The sequence below is a fragment of the Pundamilia nyererei genome, unplaced genomic scaffold (assembly GCF_000239375.1).
Source record: "Pundamilia nyererei isolate P.nyererei 1_Seehausen unplaced genomic scaffold, PunNye1.0 scaffold00158, whole genome shotgun sequence".
NCBI lineage: Eukaryota > Metazoa > Chordata > Actinopteri > Cichliformes > Cichlidae > Pundamilia > Pundamilia nyererei.
The window spans coordinates 525,365-543,703 of NW_005187559.1; the positions used below are offsets into that span (position 1 = coordinate 525,365).

The following is an 18,339-nucleotide window of genomic DNA, read 5'->3' on the forward strand; positions in this document are numbered from 1 at the left end:
TGTTTTCAGTGGGAGAAACAACCTCACAGCCCATTGTTCCTTCAGTGGTGTTAGTTTCAATTACTATGCAAATGTTCTGTTTATAAGTTCGGGGAAACTTGCAGTCAGCTGAGACTGAAGACTTAGATGAGCCATGAAAACATTTCTCAAACTAAAAACATTACGTCCAGATGAACTGAATCAACTTTTAGGGATTTACTTACCTGGCTGATTGAGCATGCGTCAAGATGCATTTTCCATAGTTTTAAATAGGCCAACTTCATTAATTTGCCTCCTTTGATAAGAGGATCCAATAATGTAACAGTATATATATTATGCAGTGGTTAGTGTAGCTGTGATCTAATTAATTTGATGTATTTTCATTTTTTTGCGTACTTGGAAATTTGGATTTCATTCATTAAAACATTTATAACTAACTAAATTCCAATTCAATGGCAAGCTTGACAGCATTTCCTCAGTTAGTGTTACCTAAATATAGGTTATAATGTAGGTTAACACCCGTTCCCATGTGTTTGTGTGTGTAGGACTACTATGTGGTGATCCTTTGCCCCGCGGAGATGGATGTCCAAGTTAGGAGGATCCTTCATGTCCCCCTGTGGGCCCAGAGAGTCATCTATCTGCAAGGATCTGCCCTCAAAGACCAAGACCTGATGAGGGCCAAGTGAGTCGCTGAGTCTGAAGTAAACTATTATTATCATCACATCAATCCAGCCTCGAAAAACAGAAATCCACAACAGACCTGAGTTTAGACACCTCGAAATGAAAGGCCCTCGCGTCTGCAAGCTCAAACTCGCAATTAATACCTGTAGCACCTTCAAGCCTTTAAGTAGCAGCTGTGATTGCGGTTTGAGTCATATTGCATATTGTTTGGCCCCTGGCTTTTGATAATACAGACGCAGCACCCTAGGCTAGCTTCACAGAGAAAGAAAAGAAAAAGGAGCACAAGCCTGTTTGTTTAATCTCCCCGTCTCCTCGCCTCCTGCTATCTCATCTTTAAATGGCGTGGGCTTGAAAGACACATTGGTACATTTGTTGTTCTATTGTCCCACTTTTTTCCTCTTTTATCCTCTCGCTCAATAACATGACAACACCCTCCTTCCTGTGTTTCATGGCTTCCCCAATTCTCTCTCTCTCCCCCTCTCTCTCTCCCTCTCTCTCCGGCACTCCCAATGCTACATGCTGTACTAACTCCCTCCAGGATGGACGATGCTGAGGCCTGCTTTATCCTCAGTAACCGGTTTGAAGTGGACCGCATTGCTGCTGTACGTGCCTCCCCACTTTCCTGTATTGCCACAACTCCTCACACTGCAAAACATCAGTATAACCAGACTTAGCAAAATAGCAGTTTTCTTTGGTAGCAGCTTTTTATGACTTGGCATTCATTTCTAGCTCGATTATTTCCCCTAACATATTAATTGCAGTGCAAAAGAACTAAAACTGGGAATAAGAGAAAAACGTGCTTGACATTACAGAGCAACTCTTTAATATTCATATCTTGTAAGCTGGTGTATTACTAGAATAATATCACTATCTCATTTTTAAAATATCAGCGTTCAGGCAATCGAGCATGACTCTCTCATTTGGACTTTTCAAGGTCTGCTAATTGTTAGCACACCTTTTCATTCATCACGAGGCTGACATTTTTGCATTTCCGTGAAAAACATCAACAAGTTTTTACTGGAGAGCCACGAGATTTGACACGGAAGTTATTCTTCCATTAACATGCAGCGACGATGCCCTTATTTTTCACCCAACTGATCCGTGAAGTTGAAATTTCAGTTTAGCCATTTCTTTGGTTTGTTGTTAGTACCCGCAAACTGACGTGCCTGTCAGCCACGGCTACTTTGAGTTTTTTCCTTGTTACTAAATTCTAGCAAGATAACCTTTTAGCTCAGAGCGCCGCTGTGTCAGAGTGCAGCCTCGCGCAGCTTTAAACTCCTGTTTTTCCTTTCACTGACTTTTCAAAATTTCTCTCAGGGCTAGTCTTCTTGAGCTCCCTCTCTCCATGCTCTTGCCACAGCCTGTCATAAAATGTCAGTATTTTATTACTCTGAGATGTTGCACGGACCATTCAGTTGCTGCATGCAATCAGTGCTTTAAGGGGATTATTATAGCCGAGCTAATGATGGGTTTCTTTCTCTTTTTCTCCCTCTGTTGCACTCTCACGCTCTCTCTCTCTCTGCCACTCCATTTATCTCACTACTCTCTGTTTCTAATTTTCTCAGGATCACCAGACCATCCTTCGAGCATGGGCGGTGAAAGACTTCGCTCCAAACTGCCCCCTTTACGTCCAGATTCTCAAGCCTGAGAACAAGTTCCATGTCAAATTTGCAGGTGGGCAGTGAGTGTGAAATCAAATTATTGGTCATTTGAATGCAGCTACTATTATTTGATCACACCAGGATGCAGGAAATAATGAAATGGTACCTGATGGCATTGGCTCTACAAGTCTCTCTAGAACTCTAATGGATGAAAGAGCATTCTTCCAAAATGGTATTCCCTCATTTAGTGGACATCTAAAACATCTCCCACGGGTTGATGTCTGGTAAAGGCAAATGGACTGCTTCTGATAAAGAGCTTTTCTTACTCTAATTGAGTACTCAAAGCACTTTATACAACACGTCTCAGTCACACACACTGTTTATTTTTACTTTGGCTTGCAGACTGGGAGCAGTTAGGGATTAAACCACCGACCTTCCAGTTAGTACATGACCTGCTTTACTTCCTGAGCCACCGTCACCCCGAGGTCATAGCATATGGTAGCTATTCAGAGACCCCTCACGCTCTGTGGATGGTGGCACTGTCATTCCGCTCACCACCACCTCACGCCCCCTCGCTGTGGGGTTCAAGTGTTCAGGGTTTTGTTATATTCATCGTCTGTGTGTGTGTTCTCCTGGTCCAATTTGACAGTTGATTTTGCCCAATAATGTGACTGGAATTGCTTTGTCACCGGTGATGATGCGTAGCTGTCTAAAAAGACAGACGATTAGGTAAGCATTTTTACTTTGCTTCCGCAGAGAACATTATGCTCATTTTGGAAAGTTCACCACAATATTCGAGTGTGCGTCAACAACTGTCGTGCTAAATCTGGATCCTTTTTCTATCAGCGGGCTGCAGCAGCAGCAGAGCTCTCTGTCCTTTCCTGCTCTAAAGAAGTGCCGGACAGATTGGCACAGCTTGGCTTTAAGCCTTCTGAGGGTTTCTGTGAGTTTTTACATTGCCTTTTGGAGAGCTTCCCTTCTTCTCCGGCTCAACAGAAGACGCCAGTCAATCATCTGTGAGTGAAAGAAGAGGACCCAAACTCTCTCTCTCATTCTCTCTCCCACTGTTTCTATCTCACTCGGTCGCTAGCTCACCCTTTCCTATCTCACACATCTCTCTGCCTACAGCCCTGGAGAAAGTCAGACTCAATTCTAGCTTACCGCCCTCATCCCAGCTGTCTCTATCAATGATTAATGTTTTACTTTGCTACCTTGGCAAAGAAAATCCCCTTCATTTGATGAGGTCTGCTGTTACGCTAACCTGGCAGAAGAGCTCTTACCACAGGCAATTCTCGTGAAGCGCAGGTTCAACTCCACACTGGCACAATCAGACCTTGTTGGCCTTTTTTTTATAAGCAAAAAGATAAATTCATGAGCTAAGCAGTGTGAATCTCCCGTTCCCGTGCTGAGAGTTTAGCTGCTGTAAAATCTATGACTTGCTTTGAAGTGTTATTTCACATAAATCCAGTTTAAAAATCCTCCTTAATCATTTCAAAGTATTGATTTAGCACTGGGTGATGTGAGTATTGTATCAAATATTTAGTGCTGAATACAAAATTCTTGAGTTCTGAGTAGGACTTTAGCCGTATACAAGGTACGACTCTTCAAAATAAATCGAGTTTAACGTCCTCGAATCCTCAAGGCCTGGTAGATAGACTCAGAGAGCAAATAGCATGCTGTCACATGCGCATTACTGTAAGTACAGATGCTCTGTTTTGACACTACTTAGAATAGACTCACTAAGCAATAGTGTGGGAGGCATTAATGAGCAAGAGATACAAGATTTAATTTGATTTGCAAAAGTGAATTAAAAACAGCTCAAGGTTCATTATAGATCTGTGGGTATGATGCTGGAGCAGGCCAGGAAACCCCTGAGGTATCTGAATAATAATAATAAAAAATTGGATCCAGACTGTCCAGGTTTTTGTTTTTAATGACAATAACCAGTTTCCCTGATTAGCACAACTTATTGTAGCCGCATGGTGTTGATAGCAGCTGACTTGTACAAGCAATAAAGGCCGACTGATTTAATTAGCTTCGCCGGCCGACCTGTGGTCAGGTTATAATTGTACTCTTGCAGGGAGAGCCAATAGCCACATTTACATACAGATATGCACATTTGCACAAACAGGATTACACCTTTAATGCCTCTCTGTAATAGAAAACCAAGACCTTCAAAGTCAGCATGACAGGAAGCAAAAAGTGTGTCCTTATGTGTGTTTGTGCATGTGCGGTGTTCTAGTGTCAGTAATTGGTTTCACTCCTGGTCTGGGTCTAGGCACCTGAAGGAGAGAGGGCAGCAAGGAGGGCCGTGCTTGAGGGTAGGAAACTGGAAGCGAAGGGGCGGTGTTGAGGAAAGGTGCGAGAAGGACACTGGAAATTAAATATTGGAAAAATAAGATTCAGTTTGATGCATGGCAACCACGTCCGTGCACTGGGAGCTGGGGAAATGTGTGTGTGAGAGACTCAGAGAGAGAAAGAGGGAGGAATGCATGTCTAACAATAATGAATACTGATCCTCTGTAGAAACAACATCAGTGTTTTTGTCTTTGTGCTCAGGAGGCTTCAGATGCTTGTTGCTCTATAAAACCTTCTGCTTTGAAAGGACTTCACAGGCAGAATAGCAAGATGCTACAGTGTGTTTGTTTGTGAGCTGCATCATGATGTCTTGAGCCGAAAGAACACTACTTCTCTAGCAGAATATTCACAATCAGCAGTTTCAATTGTTACGTCTCTCACCTGCTCAGCCTCTGGCACACACATACACACAAACACAAAGTCTGCTACTTTATCACAAGCTGCGTTTACATCATAGCTGGCCTCCTGTTTCTCACAGTAGCGGCTGAGTTGAGTCGGGATCTGACATTTCTCACCGGTTATTCAATGATACAGTGCACAAATTGTACTTTAGGACCTTAACATGCCCGTGTGCTCACCACTGTCGATAATGCAATCAAGAATTACACAGCAGGAGAAATGGATGCTCTGATTGACTTACAAAAAACATTAATCGCTCTGTTGGTTTTTCTTTCAAAGAGGATGCTGAGCAGCAACAGGTAAACGAGGCATCTGCGTTTGCTCAGTTTGGCTCGCTTGGCACCCAGGCAGCACTACGTTAAGTGCTCAATGACGTGAGTGGAACGTGGCTCAGTGGGGTTGACACTGAATCACCGGCCTGTTGCCAGGTCTCACCCCCACCCAAAAAACCCCCAAAACAAACAGAAAAAACCCGAGCAGCGACATAAAATTGATCCCATCTGAGTCAACGGGGACGCTGACAGACGTCAGGTGACATTTAGACATATTCCAATGTGAGATAGTGACATTTGATTGTGCGCTCGTGTCCTTTAATGTTAAGGATAGAGCCACAATAACAGTCTAATATGTAAAATGCACGCTACATTTTGCGTGTTTAAAGGAAAGGTAAAGTAAATAAAACCAACAGTTTTCTTTGGGAATATTTATTTAGCACAAAGTTCAGTGAAACTCCTGAGTAGCTTCCATATTTATTTAAATGTTCTTTTTTAGTGTTTTGAGCAGATAATTAAATGAACATCAAACTAAACTATTTCTGGTTAGCAGAAAATTAATAATAATTTGAATGAATGTGTTGCATGCAAAGAAAAAATGCCGCAAAGTTGCTGCTTGCAGCTCCTTAAATGCCTAAATGTGTTGTTTGTGTTTCATGTAATTGTCTGATGAATATCGTTGAGTTTTGAAGTGTTAGTTGGATAAACAAAACATATTTTCCAAGCTCTGGATTTGGACTGTGTGCACATGTGGTGGGAAAAAGGTTAATGAAGAAAAACTGCATAATTCAAATGAAAATATTCCTATTTAATACGTTGGTCTGATTATTAATCTTTGACCCGGATCCATCGATTTATAGACATTTGACCAATTAAAGGAAAAAGTTCAACCTTTGACTCCTGAAGTGAGAGTTTGTGCTGTTGTGGTCCACATTTGGAGGTAAGGGTCACTGCAAATCAATAAAAGAAGCTGTTGTGAGCAATCACTTTTATCTTCCAAGCAGATAATACCCTTGTCCACCAGGCACGAGGCGTCACTGAGTGTTTTGCTGTTATGTTACATGCTGGTAGAAGATGGAGGAGAAGATGGTTAGGGCATGTGCAGAGGAGGGATAGATGACATACTGAATAGATGATGATGAATGTGAAGCTGCCAAGCTGGAGGAAAAGAGGAAGACCACAAAGGAGATGACAGAAGAAAGCGATAGGGTCAGATGGAGCAGGCAAAAGAAGAAGATCAACTTTTAAAAATAACAATACGATTTGCAGATGCATCCTTTGTCCCTGTTCTCTTTTTTGTGCTTACAGACCATGTGGTATGTGAAGAAGAGTTTAAGTATGCCATGCTGGCTTTAAACTGTGTGTGCCCTGGTACCTCAACTCTCATCACTCTATTGATCCACTCCTCTAGAGGACAGTGAGTTCACTTGTTTTCTCTCTTCCTATCGTTCTTTCGATTTAACTGTCCACAGTACGCTGTTGCAGTCTCGAAATTCAAAAATGCAGTAAGCAGTCAAACTCTGCTGCGTCGTGTCTCTTCACTGTCACTCATCTTTATTTTTCAAGAACGGCGCACCAAGAGGCCTTCAAGCAACGTGTAGGAGCCTTTCAAGCCCTCAACAGGTAGAGTTTTCTTTTCCCACGTTTGTGCTCAAGCTTATCCCAAATTCTCTGTCAACTTCCACAGTTTGCATGCTGTGCTGCAGATAGCGCTAACTTCCATTGTTTGCAAGGGAAACGTGAGGTATGAAACAGTGTTTGTTTACATGGTTACGCATGAAGTGGAATGTTTTTGCTCTTAAGTTTTTCATAGTTTTGCCTCCGTACAAGCTGTCAGCTTTAATTCAAGACATTTTACAAACATCTGGATTGTTTGTTTGGGGGTTTTTTTTAGGAATTTTCCATTTTTCCAAGGCTCAAAATTAATTGGACAAAATGACATATTTTAGATATAAGGCTTTTTTAATGTTTGGGTGAAAATCATTTGCAGTCAAAGACTGCTGGGAGTCTAAAACCCCTGGATATCACCAAATGCTGTTTCACCCTTTGAGATGCTCTGCTAGACCTTTACTGCAGCCACCTTCAGTTGCTGCCTCTTTTGTAGGTCTTTTTGCCTTCAGTTTTAATGCAAAATACCTGAAAAGCATGCAGTTGTCCAATTAATTAATTTTGAGCATCTGAAATTGTATGCAGGTGTATAAAAATGGCTGTAAATACTGAACAGTGTTGCATTTTGTTTTGCAAAAGCCCTTTGAATTAAAGCTAAAAATCTGGACTTCAATCACATCTTGATTGTTTCATTAGGAATCCATCATGGTGGTGTGCAGAGGCAAAATTACCACAATTATATCGATCATCTCAAGGGGAAACACTACACTTGAGTGGGGTACAAATATTTTTTTAATTGCGAATTTTCACAGATGTTGTGTTCAAATATCTCAATTAGCTGTAACACCATTAAATATGTGCAGATTTGTGGCTAGGCTATATGTTTTTAGCATTTCTCTCAAAACAAAAACACAAACTAATGAATTAAATGAAAAATGTCAGATAAATAGCTTACACATTACACCAGCAGCTTCTTATTTAAAGCTTATTCAAATGTTGCTCACACAAGTGAGTGCAATAAACATATTTTTCAATTGCAAAAAGGCAGAAAACATTTAACAGTTCAGCAAAATGGTTCAACATGCGAAAGCAGGGTGTTTCATAAGTTTGCATCTATATCTGGACGTGATGCCATTTGCGACAATGCGACATGACGAGGATTTGTCCTCCTCCTCCCCTGCCTTGCACTTAGTTCCTGTAAACTGTAAATTTGCTATAACACTTTTTTATGTAATACGGTCTTTGTTGCAAGCCTCCCACATTCACACTGCCCCCACACCCCTGCTTCCTGTTATCACCTCTTTAGCCTCCGCGTCTTAAGCCGTATCCCCCTGTGTAAACTGCTGTCCTCCTAACTGTGCGAATGTGTTCATCTGGGACCTATTGTTCAGACAGCCTGGGTGTCCATGCGTGCATCGCTGTGCTCTTGATCAGCGGCTCTGACAGAGATATAAGATGTTACCTCCTCAGCCTTGATGGAAGAGCTGGATGTTTTGTGTAACATGTTTTAAAGGTCAGTCTTTCCCCACATGGCCAAATTTTTCCTCGCAGGGAGGGCGGTGCATGCTCGGCGGACCAATGGCACCGCACCTACCGACGGTGCTCGGCCAATGAGGTGCATCACATCCGTCTGGAAGAGAGCAAATTCTTTGGGGAATACCAGGGGAAGAGTTTCACTTTTGCCTCCTTTCACGCTCACAAAAAGTAAGCAATGATCTGCAAAAGCTTTTAAAGCACATGACGTTGCACAATTCAGAGCTGATCTTGTCTGTGTGGCTGCAGGTATGGGGTGTGCTTAATCGGAGTACGTAGGCTGGACACAACCAATATCCTGTTAAACCCTGGTCCGTGCCACATCATGGGAGCCTCTGACACTTGCTTTTACATCAATATCTCCAAAGAGGAGAACTCAGCATTTGTCAGGGGCCAAAGGGAGCCATCGTGGGGTGGCACAGGAGGAAATGCCAGGGGAGTGCACCAAAGCATCTACCATGGACTCACCCGCCTGCCAGTCCACAGTATCATCGCCAGCATGGGTCAGTCAGATGGGCGCCGCACAAAGACTGTGTAACATTTACACACTGACCTTCTGCTTGCAGTTTCTGTGTTGGTCAAAAATGCAAACCTGTTATTAAACTGTCTTAGAGAGTAGCTCAGTCACAGCTGCCAGAATTATGCACTCTCAAATTTGAAATTTATCCAAGAGATTAAAACAAACATTCATAGCATTTGAAGAGGAATTACCATCTATTTTATTATGGAGTAAATCACACTTGACAAGAGCAATAATGCCAGAAAACTGTGGTTTTACAAACACACCACCTAGTGGACAATGAGGAAAACTGCTGATCTACACCTGAATCCATGCTTAGATCCTCTGTGTGTGTGTTTTAGGCACAGTTGCCATCGACTTGCAGGACTCCAGTGACAGCAGTCCAGAAGGCCAGGATGCAGGAAGCGCAGGACCTGGCAGTGGGAGAGGAAGCAGAAGCAGCTCCAGAACAGAGACCGGGGGTGCCAACACCTTGGCTCTTCCCGCCATGGGAGACTCCACAGAGGAGAGGCGACACAGCATCGCCCCTGTCCTGGAGCTAGTCGACGGCGTCAACAACCCCACCTTTGACCTTCTGGGAGACCAGTCCGAGGACGAAGGAGGAGAAGAAGGCAAGGAGGACAGTGACAAAGATGAGAGAGCCCACTGGTGGGGTCAACACTGCGAGTGAGTAGAGTGATTTAATGTGGGAACATGTGGAAGTGGGTAAGTTCAGAGATAAATGTGGGCTTGTGCTGCAGGTGGGTGAAGGGATACCCGCTTAACTCGCCATACATCGGCAGCTCGCCTGCACTGTGCCACCTCCTGCAAGAAAAGATGCCTTTCTGCTGCCTGCGCTTGGACAAGGTATGAAATTTAAATGACTTGCTCTCTCGATTTTCTACGCTGACATAGCCATCATCCTCCATCACTGCTCCTTTTCTAGGCTTGTCACCACATCCCTTTCGAGGATGCCCGCTCCTACGGCTTCAAAAACAAGCTGATTATTGTCTCTGCGGAGAGTGCGGGGAATGGTCTGTACAACTTCATTGTGCCGCTGCGGGCCTACTACCGACCGAGGAAGGAGCTCAACCCTATTGTGCTCCTGCTGGAGAGCATGTGAGCGCAACATCTCTATTATTTCTTGTGATGCATTGGCTGTTATTGGAAACTCAGGCTTCAAAGTCAGCACGGTGGTGAGCTGCGTCTCATATACAGGTTGCAGAGGATGGCAGAATGAGTCCCTCTGTAAATAGAAAGTGGAGGAGAAAAACTGGTCACGGCGAACATGATTTGTGGAACGCTGAATGCTTTCAGGACAATGCTCTCCACAATCCTGTGTCGTGTTTTGTGGCTGGTACACAAGCGCAGTTGGCCAAATGAGAGTGGAATCCAATAAAAAGGCAATAAAAAGCTGAGTCACTCCCGTGTAGTGCTGTTATTTTCAGCTTTATCTGCAGGCTGTTTGGTTGTGCCTTATTTTTCAAGACTGAGTGAGGAGGGGTCTGTCACTGTGGGAACGTTAGCTCTTTATCATTGTGTGTATAAATCTCTACCGGTGGGACTCTCAAGTCTATTTGTGTTTTGATTGGTTTAGACCCGAAGCAGACTTCCTGGAGGCAATCTGCTGGTTCCCCATGGTGTTCTACACAGTGGGCTCTATCGACAAGTAAGACAACCCAAATCTGCTTGTTTCTTTATTTCTTTATTCTTATTTTTAGCTTTTTAATCGTCGTTCCTTCTCTTTCCACAGTCTGGACAGTCTGCTGCGATGTGGGATCACTTTTGCCGACACCATGGTGGTGGTTGACAAGGAGAGTTCCATGATTGCTGAGGAGGACTATATGGCTGATGCAAAGACCATCGTCAACGTCCAAACACTGTTCAGGTCTGCTTTGCCCAAACTTGTTCTTCAATCTCACACACTAGCTTCAAATTTTAATATCTCTCTCTGTGTGTCCTTCTCGTTTCCACCCCTGTCAGGCTGTTCCCAGGTTTGAGCATCATCACAGAGCTCACGCACCCGGCCAACATGCGCTTCATGCAGTTTAAAGTCAAAGACCACTACTCTTTAGCTCTGTCCAAACTGGAAAAGGTAAAACTCCATATTTTCTTTTACTGTCATTTCCTTCAATACAGACCTTATAATAGGGAACAAACAGCATAAGGGGGAAAAATTGGCAGTGTGAAAGCCAATCTTTAGTGTGCCTTTCAAAATAAATTGATTTGCAGAGCTCTTTTGCCACAGCTCCTCTAATGATCCCAGAGTAAAACGTGTGATTGATCGTAAGCTTGTGGTTTTTGTTCCTTTCACCCATTACATCTTGCTTTTTTTTTAATATCTGTTGTTGTTGATAATGTTGTTCTCTGTGTGAAAGCTAATGAATCCCCCTTGGGCATCAATAACATCAATCAACAGAGCAGTAAATTAGTCACTGCTTGAAGTCTTAAAATGAATTTCAATACAGAAACAACAGTGTGATGAGATAAATTTACATTTCTCATGAACGCCATCGGCTCACAGTTGGAAAAAGGCCTTTAGTGGATTTCCAACCTCTTTTTGTTTTTGGTTTGTTTTGATTTTGCTATGCATGGTGGGAGTTTAATCCAACATTAGATGCTAATCAGATGCAGAGGAAAGTCTAATGTGGCCATGAGAGTGAATGTCACTTTGTCAGCGCTAACTTCAAGTCAAGGAAGCTTGATTTCATAACAGCTTAAAGAAGTTAGATTTTAAAAAGATTGTGGTGATTACAGTCTATTGTTTTATTGCCTTTGGGACTTGTGTAATCCAATGGTGTGTGTCTGTTCTCCAGAAGGAAAGGGAGAAGGGGTCTAACCTGGTCTTTATGTTCCGCCTGCCCTTCGCTGCTGGGAAGGTGTTTAGCGTTAGCATGCTGGACACTCTCCTCTACCAGGTTTCTCACACAAACTCTTACTGAATAACAAAGATCCTTCTCCTGAGTGTGCCGAGTGTGATCTATATCTACTGACTTTTTGTTTGAATGTCCTGCCAGTCATTTGTGAAGGACTACATGATCTCCATCACCAGGCTGCTGCTTGGTTTAGACTCCATGCCGGGATCAGGTTTCCTCTGTGCAGTAAGTAGCGACACAAGGAGCTCAAACTGTGTTTGGACTGTAACTGCTTATGATGCTGATTATTGTGTGGTTTGTCATCTAGATGAAAATCACAGAAGACGACCTGTGGATCCGCAACTATGGCAGGCTTTACCAGAAGCTATGCTCGTCCACTGGAGACATTCCCATAGGGATCTACCGAACGGAGGCCCACAAGCTTCCGGTCTCTGAGGTCAGCGGCTCCTCTTGTTTTGGTGTTGTATGGCTAAGAAATTGCTGACTGTCACTGCAGTTACTTTAATCTAAAGGTTATTAGATTGCATGCAATGAACACACTTTCTGCTTTTAAAGAGTTTCCTCGCTATAAAAAAATCAGTCAGGAAATTTTCCCTTTGGATTAGTTTAAATAGAAGAATCTGTCTTGATGCTAATCCTGTTTGTTCATGTTATGAAGACACTGATAGCTGTGAAGACAGTTAGAGCTTAGTTTTGATGTGTTTCCGCGAAGTGAAACAGACATAGTTGAATGAAATCTGCATATTAAACATGGCGCTTTGGGAACTGAGAGCTTTGCCAAAAAACACTTGTGATTACATTCAAAGAATCTATCTTTTATTCATCATTTGTTTCTAATAAGATAAAGTGTTAATCCCGCTTTGCTTTGAGAAATCAGAAAACAGAACTGCCGCAGAACTGATTTAATGAGACCAGCGTGATAACAGGTTTACTTCACATATGAGGAAGTGTAAGCTTTTGCTTGTGTGTGGGTCTCAGTCCCAGGTATCTATCACAGTTGAGGACTACGAGGACACCAGAGAACCCAGGGAGCCCCTGTTATCCCGGACCAGCGTCCACCGGAACTCGACATCCTCGGAGCCCATTTCCACCTCTTCGCACTCTTCAGACCACCCGCTGCTGAGGAGGAAGAGCATGCAGTGGGCACGGCGGTTGAGCAGGAAGGGGGGTCGGAGTTCCAGCGGGTCCAAAGGGGGACCCGGCAGTGCGGCAGAGAGGATCAGCCAACAGAGACTGACTCTTTTCAGGCGCTCAGAGAGGCAGGAACTCAACGCGCTGGTGCGGACAAGGATGAAACATTTGGGCCTTTCTCCAAGTGGATTCAGTAAGTCTGCAGCAATTTGTGTAGGAATCTAACTGTTCCTGCTTTTGAGTGGTGGATGTAGCACACACAGACGGGAGACAAGTAGGTGTCAGGTCATCGTGTGCTACTAAAACAGCTTTAATGCATCTTGGCATCGATTCCCCAAGTCTGTAACTATACTAAAAGGACCAGAGGCTGTATGTAAAAGGTGGACACAGCTTCTGTAACAAGCCTCAGTCTGAGAAATTTTTCCAACACTGTCTTTGTGGTGTGACAAGTGAGGGATGGATCAGACTGAGAAACGGAGGTACACTGCACACCTGTAAGCTTTCATAGTGGAGCAACATGGCCACTGGATCTCCTTCACAAAGGGATCAAACATTCAGGTTTTTTTTAAATTCAGTATTTTTGGATTATGTAAGCGTTTGCCTTACTTTAAACTGCACTCAGTGGTTAGTTTTTTTTAGGTGCACCTGTTCAACTGTTTGTTTACACAAATATCTAATCAGCCAATCACATGGCAGCAAGTCAGTGATTTTAGGAATGTAGACATGGCCAAGGAAGTGCTGAAATTCAAAATGAGCATCGGAGTGGGAAAGAAAGGCGATTGAAGGGACGTGGAATGTTTGTTGGTGCCAGGCTGTGTTTTGAGTTTCAGAAACTGCTGATCTGATGGGATTTTCTTCCACAAACGTCTCTTGGGTTTACAGAAAATCACCAGAAAAAGAGATAATATCAGCAGTTCTCTGGCTGCTGTCCACACCAGGTCCCACACCTGTCAGCTAAGAACAGGAAACGCAGGCCACGGACTATCCATATTTAGTCAACAGAAAATTGGAAAATGGTTGATTGTTCTGATGAGACTTAATTTCTACTGCCACATTTTGATGGTAGAGTCAGAATTTGGTTTAAACAACATGAAAGCATGGATCTATCCTGTCTTATACCAGGGGTTCAGTCAGGCTGGGTCCCTAAGTACCAACTGAGAATCATTTAAACACGACACCCTATCTGAGTATTGTTGCTGACCATGTGTATCAGAAGAGTGCTGCTTCTAGCAGGATGACACTTAATGTTACAAAGCTCAGGTTCATCTCAAACTGACAATGAGTTCACTGTACTCAAATAGCTTCCAGAGTCACCAGGTCTCGATCCAAAAGAGGATGTTTGGGATGTCGTGGAACAAATTGTTGAATTTATGCTGGCTTAAACAGACTACTTGCAAAGCGTACTTAATAAAGTGGCAGGTTTATAGTTGACATTTATAATAAGTAGTTTCTAATGTTTTTTTTCTTAATTATTTACAAATAATTAGATTAAACTAATATTTTCAAACCTTTTTACAAATAATGTGAAAATACTCAGATTGCATTTGCACATTTCAAATTGTTACATAATTATTTCAAATAATTCCATAATTTACGTATTTCTGTGACATATTTTTAACATTTTGTTAGCTGTTTATCAAAATTAGCTACACCTAGACCGTCTGCATGAATAAAAAAAACACATTAATACGCTGTAATCATCATTGTAATCATACCAGCCTTTTTATTTTTTCAAACTTCTGCTTCTACTTAAGCAAAGTATCTGTGTCGCTCACCCTAATGTTTACTATCTGTGACACTGTTTGGACTCGTGTCCATTTTTATCCAAATTCCTGTCATGTGACTCAGTGTAACATAAAGCCTATTCTGCATGTGCGGATGTAGCACGGCCTGCTGTGTATCCTGTGCCTACTTCATTTCCTGCCTTACTAATCTCTTTTCTTCCTGTGTCAGACGGGATGACAGACCAAGGGAACAGACTGTCATACATCCTCATCAACCCTCCTCCAGACACCAGACTGGAGCTCCATGATGTCGTGTGAGTACACGGCAGCACACTTTTAGTGCTATAAGTGAAACCAGCACTAAAAATGACAAATACTACTGTGGTCTATCTGTCCTCTGTCCCATCTCCAGGTACCTGATCAGGCCAGACCCCCTCTCCTTGGTACCTAATCAAGGGAGCAGCAGGAAGTGCAGCACCGGGCTCTCAGAGAGCCACAGGTTCGATACGCAGGACAGCACCCATCTGTGAAGGACAATGAATAAATAAATAAATAAAGACAGAGAGAGAGAGAGCAAGAGAGACTAATGTACTGTCCAAACACTGCCCGAGAGTCAAACGACACAATCACGAAGAAGAAGCATAATTTATGAAGTGGTGAGATAAGAGGGGATACAGCCAGATGGCACACAGCCCTCATATTTCCTCCACATTCAGTCTCAGCAAACCCAGAGGTGCCAGGCATGCATGGACCTTTTCTATAATAGGAATGTTTTATTTATGCACCTTCCTATTTTCAAAGCGGAGAGCTGCGGACACAGAAGTGCATTTAAAGAAAACCTTTACGTATTTATATCTGTGTACGTGCATGTTATGTACTGCATCATGTACTGTATGTATGTTTGTGAGTATGTATGGCTGCACCGTGTGAGTGAGTACGCGTGCGTATGCTTATGGATCGAAAGCAAGACACTGCCAATTTCAAACCCGGACAGCCAAAGGAAGCTGCTGCCAAATGAAAGTCAAGGGATGTGTTGTTATGTCCTTTCCCGTGTTGTCACACTTTTGTCGTTCGACGTATTTCAAGAAGACACCACAGTCTGCACCCCTCCCTCGTGAGATTTTCTGGGAGGGGGTTGTTTTGGAGTTTTCTTTTTGTTAACCACTCGCTCACACACTCAGTTTACGCTCACCAGCAGCGGAGGAATCCAAAGAGCACCAGTCTCAATAATGGACAGCAAGCTTATATCATCAGTGCAGGGCATTCGGTCACACTGCTGTCTGAGTTTCTCATAGTTTTTTAAATATACATATGCGAGTCCTCTCTGAACAAATCGGACCCACATTTGTTGTTTTTCTTCCCGAAACCTCCCTCTGCTTGTGTCAGTGTCAGTGTGAGCCGTCCTGCTGCCAGCTTGCTTTTGCTGACACGCATGTTAGAGAGGCAGGGGACGGACAGAATAAAAGGTACAGAGACTCCAGTGTCATGCCATCCAGTTTACGACGAGCCCTGCAAGAAATACGACCATTGTGAAGCCTATAAACATCAATTTGAGAGACTGTCCGTTTTGAAGCTAAATTATAAGCCTCACAATATATATTTTTTTGTTGCTATATTTATTGCACGCTGCTATAAATATCCACCTTCACAAGACATTTCTTTAGGTTTTAAACCTATTGTGCAATTTGGTTTCCGAAGAACGAGTGAACGGCGTGCTGTTCAGATCACTCTCCACACCCGAGGTTAATTTTTTTCCTCTTTTGAAGAGTAAATCATTTGTTACTGTGGACATTTATGCCGTTTGTTTATCAAGGATTTGCAAGCCTCTGTAAATCTTTTGCCAGACATTCAGAGTGCGCCGTTTCACACAGAAATGGCGCAATCATGTGCCGGGAATACAAATCCCTGCCAACAACACTGCTGTAGCTTCAGTGCCATTATAACAGGTGGAAATATGTATATATTAAAGGCATTCCATACAGCTTGTCATTGCTTTGTTGCTGTTTTTTTTATTCGTTTGTAATGCCAGACACGGAATCTAAGGGCTTAACACAGTTGATGAAAACTACTTGACATCAGTGCTTTCACATTATTTTCTTATCTAAATGAATCGTTTAATTGTCTGACAGTCTTTTGTGTGGTTTACTGAGCTCACATTCAGAAGCTATTTTTGCTGTGCTACATCAACGCTGTGCATGAGTCACACTAAATGGCCCTAAATCATCTACTGTAATGTCACCGAGCTCACGTACAACTGCATAATACTGCTGCATGTGTTTTAGCAGTTGGTCTGCGCACCCATATGGCTTACATAAGTCTACCACGGCCCCTCGTGTCTGTGCTGTTAGTTAAGTTAATGTGGACAGTGTGTTTTTAACCAACGGTCATCTCACTGGGTGAGTTCCTTTCTTCTCATAACCACGAAGCCCTTTGTTTTCATTGCTTTGCACATGTTGTTCTTGTTGGGCTTTGGAAAAAAAGACTAACACGAATCACACTCCTCCTCATCCTCCTCCTCATCCAGCATGTTTTACACGTTATCACCATCATCATGTCTGGGTTCTTTTATTTGCCATTATATGTGTCTTTTCTTGCTCTTAAGTTTATTTTATCTTGGAAAAGCCTCAAAATAGGGCCCCTGTGCACATGCTTTACTTGTCATATTGAATGGATATTATGCAGGCATAGCGACAGAACAAACATGGGTGTGTCCAGGCTAAAGACTAAACAGTCAGCTGAGGCTGAATGAGAAAGCTTAAACTGTGCAAACTGAGGCAGAGGAAATGGAGCTTCAGCCAGTCAGCATGCTTAACACTGGAGACAACAGAGGACCCCCACCCAGTGAGAAAACTGTTGCAGGAAGTCAGATGAATCCACAGCTGAAGTAACAGCCCTAAACCTTTGTGCCACTTTATAGGAGTCGCAGTAAACTGCTCCCTAACTGTAATAGAAAATGTGTTTAAAATGATGTCACAGGAGATGAAGCAAAAATGCAGCTAAGACAAAAAAATAGTATAACTGATGGATTGCATCTTGTGATTGTTTACATTTCTTTCTATGTATTTACAGACACAGGAAACGGTGACAAAAGAAACATCCTGTTGTCCAACTGAGTGAGGGCACGACAGCATCTGTGTTCAGAAGTTTACATACATGAATATCTTGATATTTTTGTTTTTTAATGGTTTCTTTGAACTGTTTTTTTCCACTGTGGGATGCAGTCCAGAAGCCTTCAAAACCAGTTTTGATGTGAATAGGATCAATGTTCTTCTGGGACACCCAAATGTGTTTACGTGTCAACAATCTAGCTGTTGGTTTGAGGTGACGTCGAAGAATTTTGAGGTAGTCCTCCTCTTTCATTATCCCATCCACCTTGAATGTTCCAGTGCTACCGGCAGCAAATGGCCCTCCATGGATCAGACTTGCTTACACACTACATTCCACAGATGCTCACTTGGATTTAGATCTGGGGAATTTGGATGCCACCCTATTAGAACACTTCGCTCTCGCTCTGCAGGCCTACTTGTTGTTCCTAGAGTATTTAAAAGTAGAATGGGAGGGAGAGCCTTCAGTTTTCAGGCCCCTCTTCTATGGAACCAGCTTCCAGTTTGGATTCAGGAGACAGACACTATCTCTACTTTTAAGATTAGGCTTAAAACTTTCCTTTTTGCTAAAGCA

General features: G+C 42.8%; 1 protein-coding gene across 1 annotated transcript in view; it reads left to right on the forward strand.

Moving 5' to 3' along the window:
* Nucleotides 1-17,774, forward strand: part of kcnt2b (potassium sodium-activated channel subfamily T member 2b) — a 42,601-nt gene extending 24,827 nt beyond the window's left edge. Inside the window, exons 12-30 of the mRNA XM_005745378.1 lie at nt 525-661; nt 1,199-1,262; nt 2,226-2,334; nt 6,599-6,707; nt 6,857-6,913; nt 8,450-8,602; nt 8,681-8,934; nt 9,293-9,617; nt 9,692-9,797; nt 9,877-10,049; nt 10,528-10,599; nt 10,684-10,818; nt 10,914-11,025; nt 11,747-11,848; nt 11,948-12,031; nt 12,114-12,242; nt 12,785-13,130; nt 14,891-14,975; nt 15,074-17,774. Coding sequence (XP_005745435.1) covers nt 525-661; nt 1,199-1,262; nt 2,226-2,334; nt 6,599-6,707; nt 6,857-6,913; nt 8,450-8,602; nt 8,681-8,934; nt 9,293-9,617; nt 9,692-9,797; nt 9,877-10,049; nt 10,528-10,599; nt 10,684-10,818; nt 10,914-11,025; nt 11,747-11,848; nt 11,948-12,031; nt 12,114-12,242; nt 12,785-13,130; nt 14,891-14,975; nt 15,074-15,191 — 2,670 coding nt within the window. The 3' untranslated portion in view covers nt 15,192-17,774. The remainder of the gene's footprint in view (nt 1-524; nt 662-1,198; nt 1,263-2,225; nt 2,335-6,598; nt 6,708-6,856; nt 6,914-8,449; nt 8,603-8,680; nt 8,935-9,292; nt 9,618-9,691; nt 9,798-9,876; nt 10,050-10,527; nt 10,600-10,683; nt 10,819-10,913; nt 11,026-11,746; nt 11,849-11,947; nt 12,032-12,113; nt 12,243-12,784; nt 13,131-14,890; nt 14,976-15,073) is intronic.
* Nucleotides 17,775-18,339: the final 565 nt, after the last annotated feature.